The 22,246-nt window shown below is 41.4% G+C and overlaps 2 protein-coding genes across 4 annotated transcripts in view; both read left to right on the top strand.

The window, feature by feature from the left end:
- The window catches only part of RCN2 (reticulocalbin 2), a 5,334-nt gene extending 1,299 nt beyond the window's left edge, over nt 1-4,035 (top strand). Inside the window, exons 2-6 of the mRNA XM_042473998.1 lie at nt 98-352; nt 777-890; nt 2,025-2,121; nt 2,758-2,900; nt 3,285-4,035. Coding sequence (XP_042329932.1) covers nt 98-352; nt 777-890; nt 2,025-2,121; nt 2,758-2,900; nt 3,285-3,437 — 762 coding nt within the window. The 3' untranslated portion in view covers nt 3,438-4,035. The remainder of the gene's footprint in view (nt 1-97; nt 353-776; nt 891-2,024; nt 2,122-2,757; nt 2,901-3,284) is intronic.
- A 3,537-nt stretch (nt 4,036-7,572) lies between these two features.
- PSTPIP1 (proline-serine-threonine phosphatase interacting protein 1) overlaps nt 7,573-22,246 on the top strand; it is a 30,212-nt gene continuing 15,538 nt past the window's right edge. The window contains exons 1-3 of one of the 3 annotated variants that reach the window (XM_042470989.1): nt 7,573-7,838; nt 12,384-12,484; nt 16,205-16,279. In XM_042470989.1, the coding sequence (XP_042326923.1) occupies nt 7,806-7,838; nt 12,384-12,484; nt 16,205-16,279 (209 nt within the window). In that variant the 5' untranslated portion in view covers nt 7,573-7,805. Of the gene's footprint in view, nt 7,839-12,383; nt 12,485-16,204; nt 16,280-16,577; nt 16,600-17,723; nt 17,854-22,246 lie in introns of those variants that run through there. The other 2 variants (XM_042470991.1, XM_042470990.1) reach the window with 2 other exon arrangements.

The raw sequence follows: 22,246 nt of genomic DNA, 5'->3' as shown, positions 1-22,246 counted from the left end.
AGAGAAGGCTCCATGTCTCACAAAACTACAGTTCCCAGAATTTACTCTGCTGTAGTTTGGACCTAAGGCAACCTAGAAGATGCTGACTTTCTCTTAGTATTTACTGAGGAAAGAATCAATTTACGAACTAATTATTTTATGGGGTATTTCCACAGCCGAACTAAGTTCCTGGATCCAGCAATCTTTCAGGCATTACGTTGTAGAAGATTCTAAGCAACAGTTTGGTGAATATGACAAAAATGACGATGGCTATGTCTCTTGGGAAGAATATAATATTCAGATGTATGATCGTGTCTTAGACTTTGATGAAGATACAACTTTGGAAGATGCTGAAGAAGAATCTTTTCGGCAGGTAGGAGGTCAAAATATAGTCAAGAGCGTTGGGACCCTTTCTTATTGCCTTGCCTTTGTTAGTGGAAAATGAAGTAAATGAACTGTGGGCAAACATGTCAGATGCGAAGTCCAAAATAAGAGACAGTTCCAGTTCAACATGACACTTATTACCATTTCTATCGTTTGGTTTTTTCACCCCTCTCTCTTCTTTATTTCTTTTGATGTTGGAAGAAAATAACACAGTTACTCCTTTGAAAACTACTGCAATATTCTAGACTCTTGTCAGTAAATGAGACTCATCTTGTAATAAGCACCTTTTCATTTTAAAACATTCAAGCAAAGACAGAATGTATTCATATAACATAAAATGATTGGTTATTGCATGTCCCCCCCCCCCCCTTGAAATTGAGATAACTGTTTTTTTCTCCAACATGTTTTATAAGCTCCATCTGAAGGACAAGAAGAGGTTTGAGAAAGCTAATAGGGATGGCATTGATGGCTTGAATCTGGATGAATTCATTGCGTTTGAACATCCCGAAGAAGCAGAATACATGAAGGCAAGTTCTGTGAGAAAACTATTTACTCTGAACATCATTTTAATAACTGAAATCCTCTCGGAAACATTTCTGAACATCAATGCAGGGCTTCTTTTGGATCAATTTATTGATTTTTCTAGGTGTAAAAACCATGTCTCCCTTGTTGCTAGAGATGGGCTTTGTTATATGACTGTGCATTTAAAGTTTATGGAAAATTCAAGTGCTAAGTTGGTATGCTTTGCTGTTGTGTGGGCGCCACAATTCAAAAAGGACACTGAGAAACTGGAGCGTGTCCAAAGGAGGGCGACTAAAATGGTGAAGGGCCTGGAAACCTTGCCCTATGAGGAACGCCTTAGGGAGCTGGGGATGTTTAGCCTGGAAAAAAGAAGGTTAAGAGGTGATATGATAGCCCTGTTTAAATATTTGAAGGGATGTCATATTGAGGAGGGAGCAAGCTTGTTTTCTGCTGCTCCAGAGACTAGGACCCGGAGCAATGGATGCAAGCTGCAGGAAAAGAGATTCCACCTCAACATTAGGAGGAACATCCTGACAGTAAGGGCTGTTCGACAGAGGAACACACTCCTTCCTCGGAGTGTAGTGGAGTCTCCTTCCTTGGAGGTCTTCAAACGGAGGCTGGATGGCCATCTGTCGGGGATGCTTTGATTTGGATTTCCTGCATGGCAGAATGGGGTTGGACTGGATGGCCCTTGTAGTCTCTTCCAACTCTATGATTCTATGATTCAAATTATTTCTGATTTATGTTCATCCAAAGGGGTTTGCTTGGTACACAGTAACAAGGAATCATGCAACCTCCAGATATTAAATCTGTAACCTCCAGCATTTTTCATCCCAGCTTTTCCCCAAAATTGGGATTCAAGACAGCTTCCCGATTTATCTATAGAGCCTCTTCTCACCCTCAGTCCAGATTAAGTTCCCCATAGAGATGTACAGGAAGCTAAATCCAATGTTAATCCTAGCTGAAATAGACCTGTTGAAATGAATAGAACATGTTAATCACACCTCATGTCCCATGGATGTCAGTGAATCTGCTATAAGTAGGACTAATACTGGTTTTATCCCAGAGTCCCTCACATACTGCACAGTATCAGCTAGTGGACCAGCGTTACCAGAAGGATTTTTTATTTCTCCTGCTAGGATTTTGTCATTCAAGAGGCACTGGAAGAACATGATAAAAATGGCGATGAATTTGTGAGCCTTGAAGAGTTCCTTGGGGACTACAGAAGAGATCCAAGTAAGTTGGTGTTGGGTACAGCTAGAAACGCCACCTGTTCTTTGCATTGTGTTTTCAAGAGACATATGCTATCAGTGGCATAAAATAACCTGCATTTGAGATTTGGCTCCCTGCGCATATTTGAACTTACCTTATATACTCGACTATAAATCGACCACATATATAAGTCAAGGGCAAGTTTTAGGGCCAAAATGATGGATTTTGCTATGACCTGTGGATAAGTTGAGGATAAAACTTAGGGACATATAGCAAAGGATCTGAAGGATGAAGCAAAGCAAAACAATGTCAAAGAACGTACAAAATTCCAGCAGACATAACTCTTTGTGCTTCCTCTTAAAGCTGGATGGATGAGAGAGCAGAAGGATCAGTGCTTCCCAGACAGATTATGCTCTTGCTTTTCACCAGGGAATGGTTCCTTCTTTTAAATAAGAGTTAAGATACAGTACTTACATTGACCCATGGTTTTTTTGGGGTCAATTTTTTGACCCAAATTTCTAGTCTTATATATGAGTATTTACCGTAGGTGTTTTCTTTGAAAAACTGTTTTAATAGCTTTCTTTAAAGTCATGTCCCTGGAAGATTACAGTGTGCAGAATAAATAAACAGAAGAACTAACTATGTAACATTTGCTTTTAGCTGCCCGTGAAGACCCAGAATGGATACGTGTTGAGAAGGATCGATTTTCAAACGATTACGACAAGGACCAGGATGGGAAACTCGACCCTAAAGAGCTGCTAAGCTGGGTTGTGCCCAATAATGAAGGCATTGCTCAGGAGGAGGTGAGCGTTCTGAGGAACGTCGCCTGCATTGACACTGCTGGATATGTTTTAAGTCCCCCTTGGAATCCTTTGAACTGAAAGATATTAAACTGTGACTGTTAAATATGACAATTCATTATAGATTTCAGCCCCACAGTTTGGTTGACTTTTCCCATTGATAACCTTGATTTTAAGTAGTGAGGCATGAGCAACTTTATCCACATGTTTCAAAAATCAGTTCTAACCTCTGGTAAAGGAGGATAGGATTACAGCATGAAACATGCTTAGCCACAGTGAAGTCTGTGTTCATGTGTAAGAATGGTAAGGAAGATGAGTTTGTAAAGTGCCAGAGCATTTGCAGGTTAGATGGCATTTTACATTAATGCTTTTTACTTTATTTTGCAGGCCTCCCACCTCATTGAAGAAATGGACCAAGACGGGGACAGTAAGCTAACAGAGGCAGAAATTCTTGAGAACCAGGATCTGTTTCTCAATAGTGAAGCTACCGATTATGGCAGGCAGCTCCATGATGAAAATTTCTACCATGAAGAACTTTAATTTCCAAGAGACTCCCCTCTGCCTCTTCCTTGTTGCCATGGGTTGGATTTTTAATAGTGTTCAACTTTGAAAGCAACAACGCAGATTGTGTCTGGATGTAATATACTGGTTTCTGCAGCTTTTTTTTGGTTTGTTTTTGCATTACTGAATTTCTTTGTACATTCTCTTGGATGTGTCAGCCTTTATTATTTTGGTACCACAAAGCTTGTCTCTTTAAAAGTGGAAACTGATGTTTGTATTTTAATACTGTTTTTTTTTTTAACACATACTTGAAAACGACTGTGTGATAAGAGAGACATTTGCCACTAGTTCGTGTTAGATTCTGAGAGGAATGAGACGAGGAGAAAGTGTTTGCTTAGCTTTATGTTCATAATAATCCTTCTGTATGAATATATAGGAGGACTAAGGCCTTCCTTACTTGTAAGGTTTCTGTGTATATGAACTTCCGTTGAGAGTGTTTATATGATCTGGAAATTGTATTTTTGCATCCCGATAGCAGTTATTTTTACTGTATTAATACAGCTTAGTAAGTGTATTTTATGTAAGTAAGAACACTACTGACTTCAAAAACACTCAGATTAAAACATTAGAAATTGTCTTTTTTTCCCCTGTGTCATTTTTTGGTATGAATCTCTCAAAATACATTAATGTTCTTACTGGAAGCTTTCGTATCTTACGTAAAATGAATACAGCACAGAAAAAGATACAAATGCAGTTTGGAAAAATAAACAAAAACAACAGCAGCAGAATATACCATAAAATCTCATGCATGTGTGTGTGAGAGAGAAAGATTTTATGGTATATTCTGCTGCTATTGGTTTTTGTTTGCTTTTCCAAACTGCATTTGCAATGTAAAATTACTTTTAAAAGCTAAAAGCAGGCAATGGAGGGGACCAGGTGTATTTTGGGAGGTTGTTCCACACCAAGAACGTGGTGAAGGTTGTTGAGAGTTGAGAAGGCCCTCTCCTAATAATACGATAATACATACAGAGGTCAATGGGCCAATGCTCTTAAGGCATCTTCCTCTATTTTTGTGGGTACAATGTTGAGGGACAGTAATAGCAACTTATTCCACATTTTTGCAGAAAAATAGTCAAATATAGTGAGTCCCTGTACTGGGACATAGTAGATGGAGTGATCGCAACAGCATTTACATTTCTACATAGTGAACTCAGCACTCTCTAAGTGGTTTACTATCTTTTAGCCAATTGCCCCCAACAAACGGGATACTCAGTTTACCAACCTATGAAAGGATTGGAAGGCTGAGTCAACCTGGGAGCCCTCTGGAATCGAACTCACAACCTTGTGGCTGCAGCTCCAACGGCCATGGAAGTCGTTTCAGATGGCAATTGGGGAACAGGAGGACAAAGCTGCTATTGCTGTGTTGTATTGATGATACCTTGCTTGCTTTTATCTCCCCTGAAAAAGTCTGGAGCTCATGCTGCCTCTAACCTGGAGGAGGAAACTGATGAAAAAGTTGAGCAGCAAGCCAGCATTTTGAGACTTGGACTAGGACTCTGGAGACCAGGCTTTGAATCCCTGCTCAGCCATGGAAAACCATTGGGTACGCTTGAAGCAAGTCACACTCTCTCAGCCTCAGAGGATGGCCATGGCAAACCCCCTCTGAAGAAACCTGCCAAGAAAACCCCACAATAGTTTCACCTTAGGGTCGCCGTAAGTTGGACACAACTGCAACAAATTTAAACTTAACCTACCATAATTGTGTAGGGTGGTGTTGGACTTCTGTTTGGGGATTTTTTTTCAGGGGTGTGTGTGTGAACGTTTGCTGGTCAAGATGAGTGAAGGATTCTGGGACCTACAAGGCACACAACAACAACAACAACAACAAGCTCCTATGGGTCTGCTTGGACCTCCCCTTGTTGAGGCATGGCGCTCAGCAGATGCAGGTAAGGCACATCTTGCCTACACAGAGGAGTAAGTGATGAAAGCAGCAGGACAAGGATAGGAATGAATGCTTAACAAATCCTGCTTGCTCCATTTGCTTACAGCTGTAATGTAATATCGGAGGAAACAGCCCAGTTCCTTATTTTTGGGGCTGGGGAGTAGATAAGGCTGCAGGCTTGCCTCCCAGACTGAGCTGAATAGGCTTATTGATTTCCTAGGAAGGTCTGCGGAGGAAGAGGATTTGCATGACTGAATACTCTGAATACTCACTCTTTCTTTCTCTTCTAAAGATCCTCCATGCTTCCACTTGCAGGTGCAGATTACAAATCTTCTAAGTCTAGCACAGGGGAGAACACGTTTGCTATCCCACTTGGATTGCGGCCACGCTGCAGAATTAATATACCACATGAAGTGCTATGGCTCAATGGCTCCATCCACACTGCAGAAATGGCCCCAGTTTAACTACCACAGCTCAATAGCTGCATCTGCACTGTGGAAACAATCCAGTTTGACTCTACTTTAACTGCCATGGCTCAATGCTCTGGAAAGCTCAGAACTGGAGTTTTGTGAGATATTTCGCCTCTATCAGAGAGCTCTGGTGCCATAACAAACTACAGTTCTCATAATCCCATAGCATTGAGCAATGACAGTTAAAGTCATGCCAAACAGGATTATTTCTGCAGTGGGTACAGCCAAGAATGTAGAAGTCTGGAATTTGTAGTTTTGTGAGATATCTAGCCATCTCAATCTCATCTTTCTCACCAGAGCTCAAAAGTAACTTATTTAGAAATACTAAATTATTTGTTATTCTTTGGGCTTCGGCGCAACTAAATTTGCACCAAAAAAAAGTTTGCACTTTTGTAATTCCTTTGAGCTTTTATGCACCTATGTAACATGATATATAACTTTACTTTTGCAGCACTATGACTGTAGCTCTCCTTAGTTTAATTTGATAGTAAAAACATGTTTGTGGTCTCACTAATCAGGTCTTTTATACCAAAGGTGAGTGGCTCAGAACACCGATGTTTTCTAATAAGTAACTAAACAAACCTCCCTTGCATCTCCTCTGCTTCTTGGGAGGAGTACTGGGTTTAGATTGGGGATGTCCCATCTACCCAAACAGTAAGGCCAGTGTGGAACAGTCAACCTTTCTAAATGGTATGTAGAGAGATCTTGTAGCACCTTTCAGACTACCTGAAAGAAAGACGTTGGCAGTAAGCTTTCATAGAATTCAGTCTGCTTCCTCAGATGTATTTGGTCCTCGTAAATGGGTTTGTTATTCTACATATCATCAAATCAAATTTCCCGCTTAATATGTTTTAAACATCTCTGACTTACCACCAGTAGCAATCTGCCTTCTACTTTTTAGTTACCTGTTCTGGAGACATTAAAACATTTACCGTTTTTTGTTTTTATATGTCTAGTTACTTTGGAGCTCTGGTGAGAAAGATGAGATTGAGATGGCTAAATATCTCACACACACAAAAAGTGTGGCTTCTCCGTGGAAAGAGCATGGCAAATAATACTGTTTATTATCTGTGAGTGCAAACAATCTAGTGTTCAGGACGTAACGTCTCCTGGGTCCCGTGTCCAAGCGGCATCTGCCTCTCTGAATTTTAAACCTTCTGGCCTAATGAGCTGCAGAGGAGCACTTACTCCATTAGTATTCAGGTAGCATGGCATGGCCACTTCCCCCTTCATTTATATTCATGGTTGCCTTGAATGGAGGGCGCTTGCACCATGCATCTGAAAGTTATACAGTGGTTTGAAGAGCTAAGCCTGCAGAAAGCACCATCTCTGCGTTTCCTTCGTTTTGATGAGCGTTGTACAATTCTTCCGTTATTGCAACAATTGCTGAGCCTGCATTACCACAACTCTGCTTCCTGTGTATATGATTTGGGCCCAGCAACATAAGAGACAACCGAAGCACACATGCACAAAATACGCTCTGGTATCTCAAGATGTGCCACATGGATGCTGAGCACGAAGCTGAGTTTGGGTCTCTTTCCACCATTTGTAGCTGCATCAGCTTATCAAAGAAATCCTTTCTGAAGTGTAACTAATCTTGTCATCATTAAACACCGCCAACAACAAAAAATAAAATAAAATGAAGGGTCTCCTTTGCATATTGAAGAGGGTGGCAAACTTTTCTGCTTCCTCATTGCAAATATTCATCATGCAATGGGGCTGAATTGACACCAAGAGTGTTGGGGAAGAGATGGGTGGAGCGAAGAGGCGAGAAAGAGGAAAGGAGGCCTGTGAGGTTTGGGGTGTCGTTTTGCTTTCAGAGCAACAAGGCACCACACACCAAGCTTCCTCAAACCCAGTGCTGTTTTGCAAGTTGTCAAGAGAGGGTTCCTTTCGGCTTCAGAGCTGACCGCACCTGCTGCAAACAAGGTCCTGGTTATTCTGACCTACTGTGCCGGTTTTGGCTGAACGTGGTACCATTCCCTGGTGCTGAACATGGCACACCTGCAGTTTAAAGATGCCTTCTGGGTAAGTGCCCATTTGTTCTCTTTGTTGTGATAAGAAGCAACACCAAGGGTGAATTCAGGATCTCTCCTAACTGGCTGGTACCTGTATGTAGAGAGCACCTTTGAGACTAACTGAAAGAAAGAAGTTGGCAGCGCAGGAGCTTTAATTAGACTCAGTCTACTTCCTCAGATGCATTTATGTAATGTACTATAATGTAATGCCCAAATGTATGAAGAGAGATCTTGTCACCTCTTGGAGACCAATTGAAAGAAAGACGTTGGCAGCATGAGTTTTTGTAGACTAAAGTCTACTTCCTCGGGTGCATTTATGTAATGTAATGTAATGTAATGTCCAAATGTATGTGGAGCGATCTTGTAGACCCTTTAAGACTAACCGAAAGAAAGAAGTTGGCAGCAGTCTATTTCCTCAGATGCATTTAGTGTAGTGGAAACCAGGGACAGACATATATATGCTACTGGTATGTAGGAATGTCAATTCAAATTCAAAATCCTTTGTAAATGGAAATGAAGTAGCAGGTCCAGCTGAATGTTTGGTACCTGTTGCATTTCTCCTCACTGTCTGGTACCTGTCAGTTACAGTTCTTGTACCTGTTACAATTCTTTGCACACCTTTGGTCTAGTAGATTCAAATTGCAGACATGGCCACACATCATCTGCAAGTTTCTTTATCCATCTGAACATTGAGTACACCTGAATCATTCTAGTCTAAACTGGCAAGGGGAGGCATTCCAGATGAAATAAGCAAGATCACCATTGCTAAAGGAAACATTTACTTAAATTCAGAGATATAGCCGTGAGTCTGTAGAATCAGTCTGTAGAGAGATCTTGTAGCACCTTTGAAACTAACGGAAAGAAAGAAGTTGGCAGCATGAGCTTTTGCAGACTTCAGCCTACTCCCAAATGCATCTGAGGAAGTAGACATTAGTTTGTGAAAGCTCATGCTGCCAACTTCTTTATTTCTTTAAATGTCCTATTGTTTTATTTAAAACAATGAATGAATATAAATACAAGAGACCCTTGGTGTCCACTGAGGTTTGGATACCAAAATCTATGGATACTCAAGTCTCATTGTATACAATGGCATTGTGAAATAGTGTCCCGCCTTATATCAAATAGTAGAATCAAAGTTTGCATTTTGAAATGTATATAGTTTAAAAGTACTGTATTTCTGAGCCTTGGATGCTTGAATTCTTGGATTAAAAAATCCATGGATAGAGAGGGCTGACTGTAACTTTAATATTATTTTAATGCAAATTTATATTTTTGAGGTAAAGCTGTTAAGGTCATTCTCCAAAGCTCTGGAAGAACACTGATTTATTTTATTTGCTTATTTTTATTTCTAACCCACTTTTTATGGGGCGGTCATCATTATTAGTATTATTAACAACTTTATTTATAACCCCACCCCCCACCCCGCCTTTGTAAAGGCAGTTTACAAATTTAAAATGGTGAGATTAATAGAGTTAAATGCATACTGAACATCAGCATTAAAACAGAATTAAACTAGCCACAAAATTAAGACAAAAAAGCATGCTTAAAATGGGTTTAAAAGTTAAAATGGATTTTAAAAATCCATGGATATGGAAGGCCAGCTGCATTTCTGGGAAGCATGAAAGCCTACTGTGGTGAAGGAAATGGTTCCCTTTCTGGCTGTTCCTTCTCAGCCATGGATTATGCATTGACATTCTGCTGTCGAAAGTGGATCCTCTCTCTTGCCTTCATGTCATGATCAGTCATCACTTCTGTTGTCTGGATTTTGAGCTCCAGAATGTTATCCCTGGTTCCTCACTTGATGGTCAGGAAGGGCATTGGAGGACAACATCTCTGTCCTCAGAGGCGCCCTGCTGGAAGCATGGGTTTTCTTGGGAACTTTGCCCACATAGGAGGCACATAAGATGGTGAAAGTGTGTGGCCAAGCATTACTGGTTTTCTTTTTTAGGGCCATTCCTATCACAGATTTTGGGGGGTCATGAAAAGACAGCAAAAGCTTAGCTTTCTAGATTGGTCCAACATGCATTTTTGCAATATAACTCCTTGGGTTTTGTCAGTCTCTGTGTCTACTCATTCTATTCTTTGGATGGGCTGTTTGTTGTAATATCGTTGGATTGGCACTGGGCACCTTCCAGATTTTTAATTTTTTTTTAATTTTATTTGCTTTCTCCTTTTCTCGTAAATAAGTATGTATGTATGTTTGTGAATTTAAATTTTGCTAGTTGTTTATGGCACTACTATTGCTATTATATTCAGTGATATACAGGAATAAGAGTGCGGTGGTTTGAGTGTTGGGCAATGACTCTGGAGCCGAGGGTGACCTTGCACATGTCCCACATTTTGCAATCCCTGGTCTTCCATTGTGGTTAGACTATCTGGTCACCTTGCCTGCCCACTTTCCAGAACTTGGAAAAGTTACTTTTTCAGACAGTAGGTCCCAGAATCCTTCACTCGTCATGGCCAGCCTCGCACAATTGCTGTAGGTTAAGTTTACATTTGTTGTTGTTGTTGCTGTGCACCTTCAAGTTGTTTCCGACTTACGGTGAAAGGCGAAGCTATCATGGGGTTTTCTTGGCAGGTTTCTTCAGAGGGGTTTGCCATTGCCATCCTCTGAGGCTGAGAGAGTGTGACATGCCCAAGGTCACCCAATGGGTTTCTTTGGCCACTCTGGAATTCGAATCCTGGGATACCGCTGAACTAAATCAAACGTCTGATTCAGAATAATGCTGCTGCATGTGTTCCTGCCTCTTCCAAAACACAGCAGTGATATTTCCCTGGGAAAATCTGACAGGTTGTTGAGTTCTGATGTGAAACAGATGAATCAGTCAGGCTCCGAAGGGATGGGTGGAATGATGTGGTTTAAGACCAAATCGACATTTTCGCCGCAGTCTCACACTCCTGTCCTTGGGACTTTTTGTTTTGACCAGAGACACCTCTTCATTAGCAATGGCAACTGCAATAGTAAGTTTGCTTGCGGCGGTTCTTTTTAAATTTCTAATTCCTGGAATGGTTTGATTTCTAATCTCTTTCCTATCAGAGGTTCAATAATTGTTATTGACTCTTTTGCCAGGGGAAAACATGGCATGTTTCTTAGATGATCAACAGAGAAAAGAACGGTTAGGTGCCTTTTTTTGGGGTGTGTGTCTCCAAAGAGATCCTAAAGTGACGTTTCAGTCCTTTGCATCCTTGATTTAGAAGTAAGGGCCAAGACACACTGCAGAATAATAATCCAGTTTGACACTGCTTTAACTGCCCTGGTTCAGGGTTAGGGAATCCTGGGAATTGTAGTTTATTGTGGCACCAGAGAAGGCGATAGTGTCTCACAAAACTACATTTCTCAGAATTCCCTATTGAGCCAGGGCAGTTAAAGTGGTCTCAAACTGGATTATTTCTGCAGTGCGTTTTGGACCTTTGCCTCCAAAGAGATCATAGCCTGCTGTTTTTGATGTAACATTGCTTGCTGGGATTTAATGTTCTCCAACGCTGAGCAGATAAATATTTTAAACGCACAAGGCAACTTCTGAATGAGATGAGACTTATCTCTTACTAACTAACTTCACAATTAAGCTGTGTGTTGTGTGCCCTTCATGGGAACTCGAAACATTTGTCTAGATGTCTGGAAAGGTGGTAGCATAGAAGGAAGTGTGTGCCAAGCTCAAACCAAAGAGACATGGGTTCAAGTCCACCTTTAGACATGTGCATGCCCTCCAACTCTCCAAATGAACCAAATGCAGATTCTGAGGAAGGAGACTGAAGTCTACGAAAGCTCATGCTGCCAACTTCTTTATTTCAGTCAGTCTCAAAGGTAGGTGCCGGACCCCTTTTCCAGCTGCTTTTAAAATGTCCTGGTTTCCCTCTTTTCATCCCACTTTCCCTAGTTCTTTGCTAGTAAAGCAGAAGCTTGCAGCCATTTACAAGCCTAAGTGATTTGTTGCTGCAACTTGCAAAAATTAGGGGCTCTATGTATTTTACTTAGTCAACTTCCTCCTTCTCTTTCTCAGCAGTTGAGGATCCAGGGCTCACCCTCCACTCTTCTCTGCATCCATATTCTGACCAGAAACAAGATAGATTAAAAAATGTTCCTCAACCCTTCTCCCTAATTCCTTAATAATGTAGCCCTATGATTAGGCAATGACAATGACCATTTCTATTTATGGTCAATAGGCCCATTGAAGCATACAATAACTTAAAACATATAAATGGAAAGATTACATAGGACATAAAACCAATATAAAATACAATATAAAACCAATATAAAGTAAGGGACCTTCCCTTATGCAGGGGATCCATTGAAGTGTGGTGAGGCATTCAGAATTCTCTGACCAAGAGCTCACCAAACTACAAATTCCAGGATCCTTAGGATGCAGCCACAGCAGTTCAAGCCGCATCAAAAGGTGAAAGATGGTGGGAAAGATTCCAGATGAGTTGCTGAATGGAAAACTGATAACCATGTAGCACCGTCCCTTTGGAAGCAGACTCAGAATTAACACAGACTTTGATGGGCTGAATAACAGAACTGTGTGGCTAATAGCTATCCAATTTTTCAATTTCCTAGTGTAAAGACTTCACTGTTCACGCCGGATACGATGCACTTTTGCAACGATTGCTGGACGGGCGGAAGATGTGCAAAGATGTGGAGGACTTAATCAAGCAAAGGTAAAGAGAAATAATTTTTGGCCTGAATGCTATTCATAGAATCATAGAAACATAGAGCTGGAAGAGACCCCAAGGGTCATCCAGTCCAATCCCCCTGCCATGCAGGAACTCACAATCAATGCATCCCCAAAAGATGGCCATCCAGCCTCTCTTTAAAGACCTTATTCCCATGTTGTTGTCCATTGCTGTCAAGTCAGCTATGGATTTTGCATGGCTTAATGGTTTTAGTGGTGGATACAACTCTGGAGACCAGGGTTCAGATATCAACTCAGCCATGAAGCCCACTGGGTGACCTTGGGCAAGTCACGCTCTCTCAGCCTCAGAGGAAGGCAATGGCAAAGCTCCTCTGAACAAATCTTGCCAAGAAAAACCCAGAATAGGTTCTCCTTAGGGTTACCTTATGTTGGAAATGACTTGAAGGCACACAACAACATGAACGAATGAGAGACCTCTAAGTCATCCCATTATTCACAGCCCTACTTAAACCCTGCAAACTCGAGGAACCCTTGACTGAATCTATCCACCCGTAATGCGATCTTCCTCTTTTCATACTGCCTTGAGTAGAGTAGACTCACCGAATGTATTACTGAATGGTGGATTGACACATACGTAAATCACATTGATTTTGGCCCATATCTAGTGCTGTTTGGATCCTTTTTGCACAGCACTGCATACAGTTTTTAAATATTAATGATCACATTTATCTCCCATCTTTCTTGTAAGGACCTCAAGTGATGCACTTGCCTCTCCTCCCCTTTAGTTTACCCTCCCAACAATCCTGCAAGGTAGGTCAGGGTGGGAGAGAGAATAACTGATTCGCAAACCCCAAGATCATCCGGTGTGATGTTCATGGCTCAACAGATTCTCAAAAGTGGCCAAAGCCATAACCAAATCTTCCAACCACAACACTACATTGTCTTCCAATAGACATCAACCTCATATTGATCCCATATTGAGCACATCAATTAGGATATCGAACACAGTGATTGCTCATGGATGTCATCTTAGAATAGGGATGCCCATAGAAGAAATACACAAATTCAATCTAGACAATGAGGAAACTGAAAGAGTACTTAAGATCCCATCAACGGCCAAGAAGACAAAGAAATGGGTTCTTGAACAGATCGGACCAGGGTTTTCTTTGGAAGCAAAGATGATCAAGCTGAGACTATCATACTTTGGCCACATCATGAGAAGGCATGGATCACTAGAAAAAGCATTAATGCTAGGAAAGGTGGAGGGTGGAAGAAAGAGCGGAAGACCTTAAACCAGATGAATAGACTCGATCAGCGGATTTTGGGGGATCTAAGCAAGGCAGTGGAGGATAGGGATTCTTGGAGATGTCTCATCCATAGGGTCCCACTGTCAACAACAACAAAAAAGGGTTTTGTACCTAACCAGGTATGGACAGGAAAAAAGAAAGAAGTTACCGTAGGTAATGGTAAAAGTAATATATGCTATGATGAAGATATCAACAATGTTTGTTAGATGTTCATTTTACATTAAAAACAAAGGTATATCATGTAAACTTTATCTTACATAAAGAACTTAAAATGCACACTTTGGGGATGCAGCTACAGTGTGCCTTAACAATGATAATCAATAATACAGGTCCTGAGAGGACTGAGCCCGTGCCAAAGGCTTGATGGTCCTGGATAAGTACTCCAATGTATCTCGTCTTGGCAGAAGTTCTGTGGATTCAGTCTCAAATGGTCACCAGCCAGACAAATTTCCTGGTTATTCCTGGCATAATGACTCCTCTGTGTGAAAATGTTAAATCGCATTTTAATCATGATTATGGCCTGTTACAGACTGCCAAAATAAAGCTGCTTCAGGTCTCTTTGGAGGCATGCTGTTTAAATGATGCATGCGTCCTAAGAATCCGGAAGCTGCACCAAAGCTGCCCTTCAGTGCTTAGGAATGGAGTGTGGCTTTGGCGCAACCTTCGGACTCTTAGGACCCATGGATTGTTTAAATGGCATACCTCCAAAGAGACCCGAAGCAGCTTTATTTTGGCAGTCTGTAACAGGCCTATGTGACTTTCACAAGATAAACCCCGTTTACCAATTTTTTCCCCGTGTGATAAAGTCTGGAGAGAAAAAAACAGGGAGCAGATAAGCCTACTTGACCAGCTGCAGGCAGCAGTTTGACTGCAACCTTTTGGACCTGCTTTAATCCATAAATCGGCCAGCAGCCATAGCTCTCCTTCCAGGGTTTCATGAATCACCTTGTAGTCAAAAGTGACACAGGCTCTGCCTTCTCTCCAGAACTATTTTTAATATCTATGAGTAAAGGTTTCCTCCACTCTGTGGAAAAGGTGCCTTTTCTGTTGCCGTTGTTGTTGTGTGCTTTCAAGTCGTTTCGAAAAATGGTGACCCTAGAGTTTTCTTGGCAAGATTTGTTCAGAGATGCCAGCCACAGATGCTGGTGAAACATCCAAAATAAACTCTTCCAGAACATGGCCACATAGCCCCAAAACCCCACAAAAAACTATGGATGCCATCCATGAAAGCCTTCACATTGCTCCGAGGGGGTTTGCCATGGCCTTTCTCTGAGGCTGAGAGAGTGTGATTTGCACAAGGTCACCCAGTGGGTTTCCATGTCTGAACAAGGTCTCCAGAGTCTAATGCTCAAATCACTAAACCATGTTGCCTCTATTCTGTTGGCGACTGCAGTTAAAATGGTGCAGAAGGGGATGGATTGCAATGCCTCTTGATCCTATAATCTAGCTTTAAGGAGGATGTTACTTGAGTCACTTTTATGTTAAGTTATGATTTATTTCCTAGGCCATTTTTTAAACCTCTGATAGTAGTACAGGTTGGGTCTCCCTTATCTGGAATTCCAAAATCCAAAATATTTAACAAACAAACAAATAAACAAACAAAAACTCCAAAACATTTTTCATGGTGGCTGTGAAAGTGACACCTTTGCTTTCCTGATGGTTCAATGTGCACAAAGTTTGTTGCCATGATTCAGTCTATGCAAGTCTGAGATTTGTAGTCTTGTGGGATATTTAGCCTTTCTGTCAGAGAGCTCTCTGGTGCCACTAAAAACCATCACAAATCCCAGGATTCCATAGTATTGAGCCATAGCAGTTAAAGCAGTGTCAAACTGGATTATTTCTGCAGTGTAGGTGCAACCAGCCATATAAAGAGGAAGCCCAAATGAACTCCTCTTGATGGTACATGGACCTAGACTTCTGCATTGAATGCTTCTGCTGCTGCAAAGCCCATAAAGAAATAAAGCTTATGCAACATCCTCCTTTGCTCAGTTAGACTCAAAGGTGCTTCAAAAAGTCTCTTTGCATACTGATATTCCAGACTAACACGGCTATCTCTCTGAATTCAGTTCCCATGATGGCTGGTAGAGATATCTTTCAACAACAACAACAACAACAACAACTTTTCCAAGCCATGTCTTTGTCTTATTTCAAAAAGTTTTGTGCCTAAACCTTGAAATGCACCTTTTGGAGGAACAATTCAATTTCCAGAGTGCCATAAGGCAAATATGCATACCATATTGAAGTGTACTTCAAAATAGGAACATTTCTGAACTTTCCTTATTCCCAGATACACCCAAGAACTGAAATGACCACATTGTACAAGATCTTAAGAACAGGAGATCCCAAAATATATGGGAGCTTAAAATGATGACAAGATTTCCGGGAGGAAGATGGGATATAAATAAATAATAATAATAATAATAATTTTCTTTTAACAGGGCTCAGGCAGAAGAACGTTATGGGAAGGAGCTGGTGCAGATCGCTCGGAAAGCGGGAGGCCAAACCGAAATCAAGTGAGCCTTTTTTTAGATGTAACTTAATAGCAAATTGTTCAGGACTGAATTAATACTAAGTGCTGCAACCTCAGAACTTGAACCAATGGTTTATGTGTATTCAGACGATTTGCATGATTTCACTGTGCATCCCACATGTATTGCCATATATACTCGGCTATAAGTTGACCTCATGTACAAGTCGAGGGCAGGTTTGGGGCCAAAATGATGGATTTTGATATGACCCGTGGATAAGTCGAGGGTGAAACTTAGGTGCATGTAATGAAAGATCTAAATGATGAAGCAAAGGAAAACGATGCCAAAGAACGTACAAAATTCTGGTAGGCATAACTGTTTGGGTTTATCCTAAAGGCTGAATGTTTGAGAGATTAGAGCTGGGTCAATGCTTCCAGGACACATTACACTCTTGCCTTTCACCAGGAATGGTCCCCTTGTTTATAAGAGTTAAAGTACAGTATTTACATTGATAAGCCTACCCGGGTTTTGGGGGTCAATTTTATTGCCACTCGAGGTGGTTCAGAATTTAAAACAAGGGAGTCAACATTATGATAATGTACTGTATTAATGATGTTGGTGTTAAGAAAACATGAAGACAAAATGACAAAAATAATTTGACTTCTGCCTCATCCCACTGTCTTTTTAATGGGGAAGAAAGCTTTTCTAGGCACTAGCTCTCTGCAAGACCTTGCAGGCTACAGGTTTTACAAACCCTGGTTTCCAGAGTTCCCCACTCTAAACATATCTTGCCAAAAAAGCCCCATGATAGTGTCCCCTTAGGGTCGCCATAAGCTGAAAATAATTCGAAGGCACACAATAGCAACAAACTTAGGAATTCATCCATAGGCAATATGAAAAAAACATGGGAATGTGTATGTGTCTGTGCAATTGATTCCCTAGGGTTTTCTTAGGTGAGGGATACTCAGAGGTGGTTTACCAGATCCTTGCAGACCTATATGTTGACAATTCAAGTTGCAGTTGTGGCATTCTTGTAAAAGAGCAAAAGGCAAAGTGGCTCCTTCATTTTTATTTTTTCCATGGTTGAACAAGGCTAAACGATTCTAGCTCCCTCCTAAAAGAATGGACATTTAAGGCAGATGGGCAACTATGGCCATGTCAGATGCATCTGAGGAAGTAGGCGCAAGCCTATGAAAGCTCATGCTACCAGCTTCTTTCCAGTGCAAAACACACTGCAGAAATAATCCAGTTGGAAACCACTTTAACTGCCCTGGCTCAACTAACTGTAGTTTTGTGAGACATTTAGCCTTCTCTGGCAGAGAGCTCTGGTGCCACAATAAACTACAGTTTCCAGGATTCCCTAGCACTGAACCAGGGCAGTCTCAAACTGGATTATCTCTGCAGTGTGTTTTGGGCCTCAGTTAGTCTCCAAGGTGCCAAATAATCCCTTTGCATACTGATTTTCCAGATTAACATGGCTACGTCTTTAATAGCTACAGTAGGGTCACTTAGCATAGAATCCCATCACATTTGGCTTATACCGAAAGGAAGACACCCAACTGTGTATTTCAACCCTGTGCAGGAACTCTTTAGGAAATGCAATCAAAATGCAAAGCACAGTAAGTGACAGAAATTCTGACTCATGCGAGTGGGAAGAACAAGGATGGTTTCTATAAACTTCCTGTGTCTTCATACTTTATATAGAATAGAGAATCATAGTTGCAGATGTGTGGGGGGGAAGGAAGGATAGAAGCCCAGCTAGTGCATTTCCTATTTGATGCAAGACTGATTCCTGCAAAGGCTGGATTATTAATTACAGTAAGCAACAGAACAGGGCCTTGAGCTAAGCAGTGACTCCTGCCATGGCTTTATCTTGGAGTTTTCTTATGCGGAAAATGCACCCATCTGATTCTGTCTGATGAGCTTGTTTAAAATTCCTGCAAATTAATATGGGGCCTCTTTATATTAGATTATAGGGTGCACCTTTAATACAAGACCTGGGAGCAGAACTATCTGGAGTTTTCTATAGTTACAGGTTGAGCCTCGCTTATCTGAAATGTTTGGAACCATCAAAGTTTGTGTACAGTGAACCATCAGAAAACAAAGGTGTCACTATCTCAGCCACCCGTGAAAAACATTTTGATTTTCAATGTGAAGTCAAAGGATTTCATCGCCAGCCTCCACGTTTTTTTGTGGGTTTTTCGGGCTATGTGGCTGTGTTCTGGAAGAATTTATTCCTAAAGGTGAAGCATCAGGAATAAGTCCATCCAGAACGTGGCCACATAGCCCAAAAACCCCACAAAAAACTATTTTGATTTTTGGAGCAGTTTGGATTTCGTAATTCCAGATAAGGGAGACTCACCCTTTTTTCTTGATGTTGGCTGATATCCTACAAGGGGAGATGTATGTTTGGTCCGTACCTGCATTGTTATAGCTACATCTCCCAGTGTTTAACCCACAAAATCTACCTTTTTAAGTGGCCCAACCCTCCCCTATACAACCATTCCCAGATCTGTGGAAGTGAGAGCTGGACATGCTGCAGTAGGCATCTCAGGACCTTCCAGAAGTCCTCAGGACTTCCCCACAGATAATGTCCGTGCAGTGTATCCAAGTATAGGAAAACAGCAGGTCATGTCTCTGCTGATCCATACATATGTGCACTCCATGCTCTCCAGAAACACAAGAATGGCTGCGCATATGGCTGCCTCACTTAAAAGGTTGTATGCTCAGGAAAGAATCTGAACCTTTGCAACCAGAAAAGAGATTCCACCTCAACATTAGGAAGAACTTCCTGAGAGTAAGAGCTGTTCAACAGTGGAAGACACTGCTTCATAGAGTGGTGGAGTCTCCTTCTTTAGAGGTTTTTAAAGAGAGGCTGGGTCTCCATCTGTGACATGGAGTACTTCGGTTGTGTTTTCCTGCATGGCAGAATGGGGTTGGAACGGATGGCCCTTGGAGTCTCTTCCATCTCTATGATTCTATGAATTGCCCAAAGAGATCGCTTACTATAGTGTAAGTTGCTTAAAGATCCTGTTTATTAGATCCTCCCAAAGGTGGATGGTGTTGCATTGAAATGAACTGTGGTTTGCTGCCATACAAAGCTTTGCATGGGAAAGGACTTTTGGGCCTCATTCCCACTACCTTTTAAACCAGATCACAATTCAGTTCAAACTGATTCAAACGACCCTGGTTCTCACTTAATCCAAATTGCTCCAGACCCATTTAACCCATGTCTTTTTGCTGATTTTTTCCTCTTCTTTTTCAATAAATTGATTCTGCGCAAGTGTGAACCACAAGCAGATCAGAATTAATTCAAATTTCCCTATCGGCCGGCTGGAACCGAATCATTTTGAGTCAATTCATTCATGAATGTGAACCACAAATGGGTTATTTTGATGTCAGAAAATGCGATCAGGGCAAGTGTAGTGTAAACCACGATCCTATGACGAATCGATCCATCGATTCAGATCACACACCGATTTATCTGTAAGTGGGAATGAGGCTCAGGCTGGTTTACAGACTGGGGATATGGGTTGTTGGGTTTTTTATTATTATTATTTGCATGGAATATAAGGCTTATTCCTGTCCGATGGGCTTAATGCAAGAGACCCAGCTGAGAACTCTTTCACATGTTTTGAAAACAGCAGTTATAAAAGTGGCACCTTTCTGCTCCGGAAGCGAGCTCTTTAAAAATGCATTTTTAAATGTGCAGAGAGTTGGAGGTAGAAGCAAGAAAGCAGGCACTGCCATGATGCCACTCTTTGTGGAAGTGAGAAGGCTAAAAAGCAGAGCCAGTTTGGAGATAAGAGCAATTCAAGTTCCTGCTAGTGGCCAAACCTCTAAAGAGAAGTTGGCGTTTCCCTGGGCAATGGGAAACAAACAATCCCCAGTGTGTTGCTAGAAACGCACTCTCTTCGCTGCAATTTTACATTTGCCAGCTTCCTGTGGTTCAAATACAGAAGGATTTGCATGCTATTTTCCTTGCTTGCACTGGCAAAATCATAAAGCTTCTGCATGGCGGATGCTCTGGTGAGAAATAGCATGGAGAATACAGTCTGGAGAATTCGGTCCAGGTTTAAAGTCTGAACTTGGAAGGAGATATCCAAGGTGTGGAACCTCAGGATGCATCTACACTGTGGAAATAATGCAGTTTGAAAGCACTAAGGCTGCATCCTGGTTTGGCACAGTTTTATAGCTCCATCCTATGGAATCCTGGGATCTGTAGTTTTACAAGGGCTTGTGCCTTTCCTGCCAAAGAGTGCGAGTGTCTCACAAAACCATAGATCTCAGGATTCTGTAAGATGGAGGCACGACAGTTAAAGCAGAGTCAAACTGCATCATTTCTACATGTAGATCCATCCCTATTTTGATGTTAGCGTTCAGCACCTTGGGTAGCTCTTTTAAGGCTAGGGTTAGAAACTCGATTCGAACCCTGGCCTCCAGAGTCATAATCCAATGCTCAAAACCACTACACCATGCTGCCTCTCAATAAAGAAAGAAAGAAATATCTTGCCTTACCATGTATGTATTTATTTATTTATTTCTATCTCACCTTCCTTCCTACAAATGCACTTGAGCAAATTACAACTAAAACATATATCAGTGTTTGAATGGCATTGTGCAATGTGCGACCGCAATGCGCAACCTCACAGGTCTGGGCTTAGCTTCAATGCCACAACATTCCTCTCTGCGCAGTTTTGCTTCTGTCAGCAGAAGATATCTGTTGCACTGTGGTGCAAAATTCATCCTGCATGTGATGATGATGATGATTATTATTATTATTATTATTATTATTATCATTATTATTTATATCCTGCCTTCCTCCCAGTACAGGGACTCTAGGCAGCTTACAAATCTAAAACAGTCCAAGTTAAAATGCTATAAAACATGCAAAATACAAGTTTTAAAAACAATTAAACAATTCCAACAAATAATATTTGTTTGGCATTAACCGCCTTTGAGTAAATCCCGACGCGTAAATTCACACCCATGACCTCCCTCATTGCGTCCAACCATCTGGCTTGCAGTCTTCCTCTCTTTCTGCTGCCTTCTACCTTTCCCAGCATTACTGCCTTTTCTTGTGAGTCATGGCTTCTCATGATGTGGGCAAAGTACAGTACAATGGCCTCAATTTAGTCATCCTGGCTTCCAGTTCAGTCTTGATCTGTTCAAGGGTCCATTGGTTTGTCTTTTTGGCTGTCCATGGTATTCTCAGCACTCTTCTCCAGCACCACATCTCAAATGAGTTTATTTTCTTCCTATCTGCTTCCTTCAATATCCAGTTTTCACATCTGCGCATGGTAATGGGGAATGCCATAGCTTGGACGATTCTAACTTCAGCGCTCAGTTGTGTATCTTTGCTCTGTATCTTTGAAGAAAGAGGCTCCTCCCTCCCTAACTGTCATCGTTCGGCCTCTGAGGGAGAGAGAAGGCTGGCCCAGTACCATCAGGGGCTAGCCTGTTGACAGAGGCTCCTCCCATACATTTTGTTTTGTAAACCGCCGTGATCATAGGAATGGCAGTATATAAATAAAATTTCAATAAATTTAAGATCTATCTTGTCCAGTTCCTTTCCCATTCCTACTCTTCTTCTGATTTCTTAAATGCAATCTCCTTCCCGATCGATGTTTGATCCAAGGTATGGGAAGTCCTTTAACTATTTCATTTCCCTCATTGCTATATTGAAAGTATGTAGGTCCGCTGTGGTCATTATTTTTGCTTTCCTGATGTTCAGCTTTAAGTCGGACCTTGCGCTTTCTTCTTTGGCCTTCTTTAGTAATTGTTTCAGGTCCATGAGGTTTTCTGCTAGTAGTATAGTGTCATACACATATGTAGTACACATCCTGCATGTGTAGCACACCTTATGTATCATCATCATCATCATCATCATCATCATCATCATCATCATCATATTTATTTGTATCCCACTCTTTCCCCAGAACTGTATGCAGAAGTCACTAACAGCATGGCATCCATAATGGGACAGAGGTGATGGGTGGCATCAAGTTGGCA

Source organism: Sceloporus undulatus, chromosome 6, assembly GCF_019175285.1.
Source record: "Sceloporus undulatus isolate JIND9_A2432 ecotype Alabama chromosome 6, SceUnd_v1.1, whole genome shotgun sequence".
Classification (NCBI taxonomy): domain Eukaryota; kingdom Metazoa; phylum Chordata; class Lepidosauria; order Squamata; family Phrynosomatidae; genus Sceloporus; species Sceloporus undulatus.
Note: the sequence above shows the minus strand (reverse complement) of the source record. Positions and strands in the feature narration are given on the sequence as shown.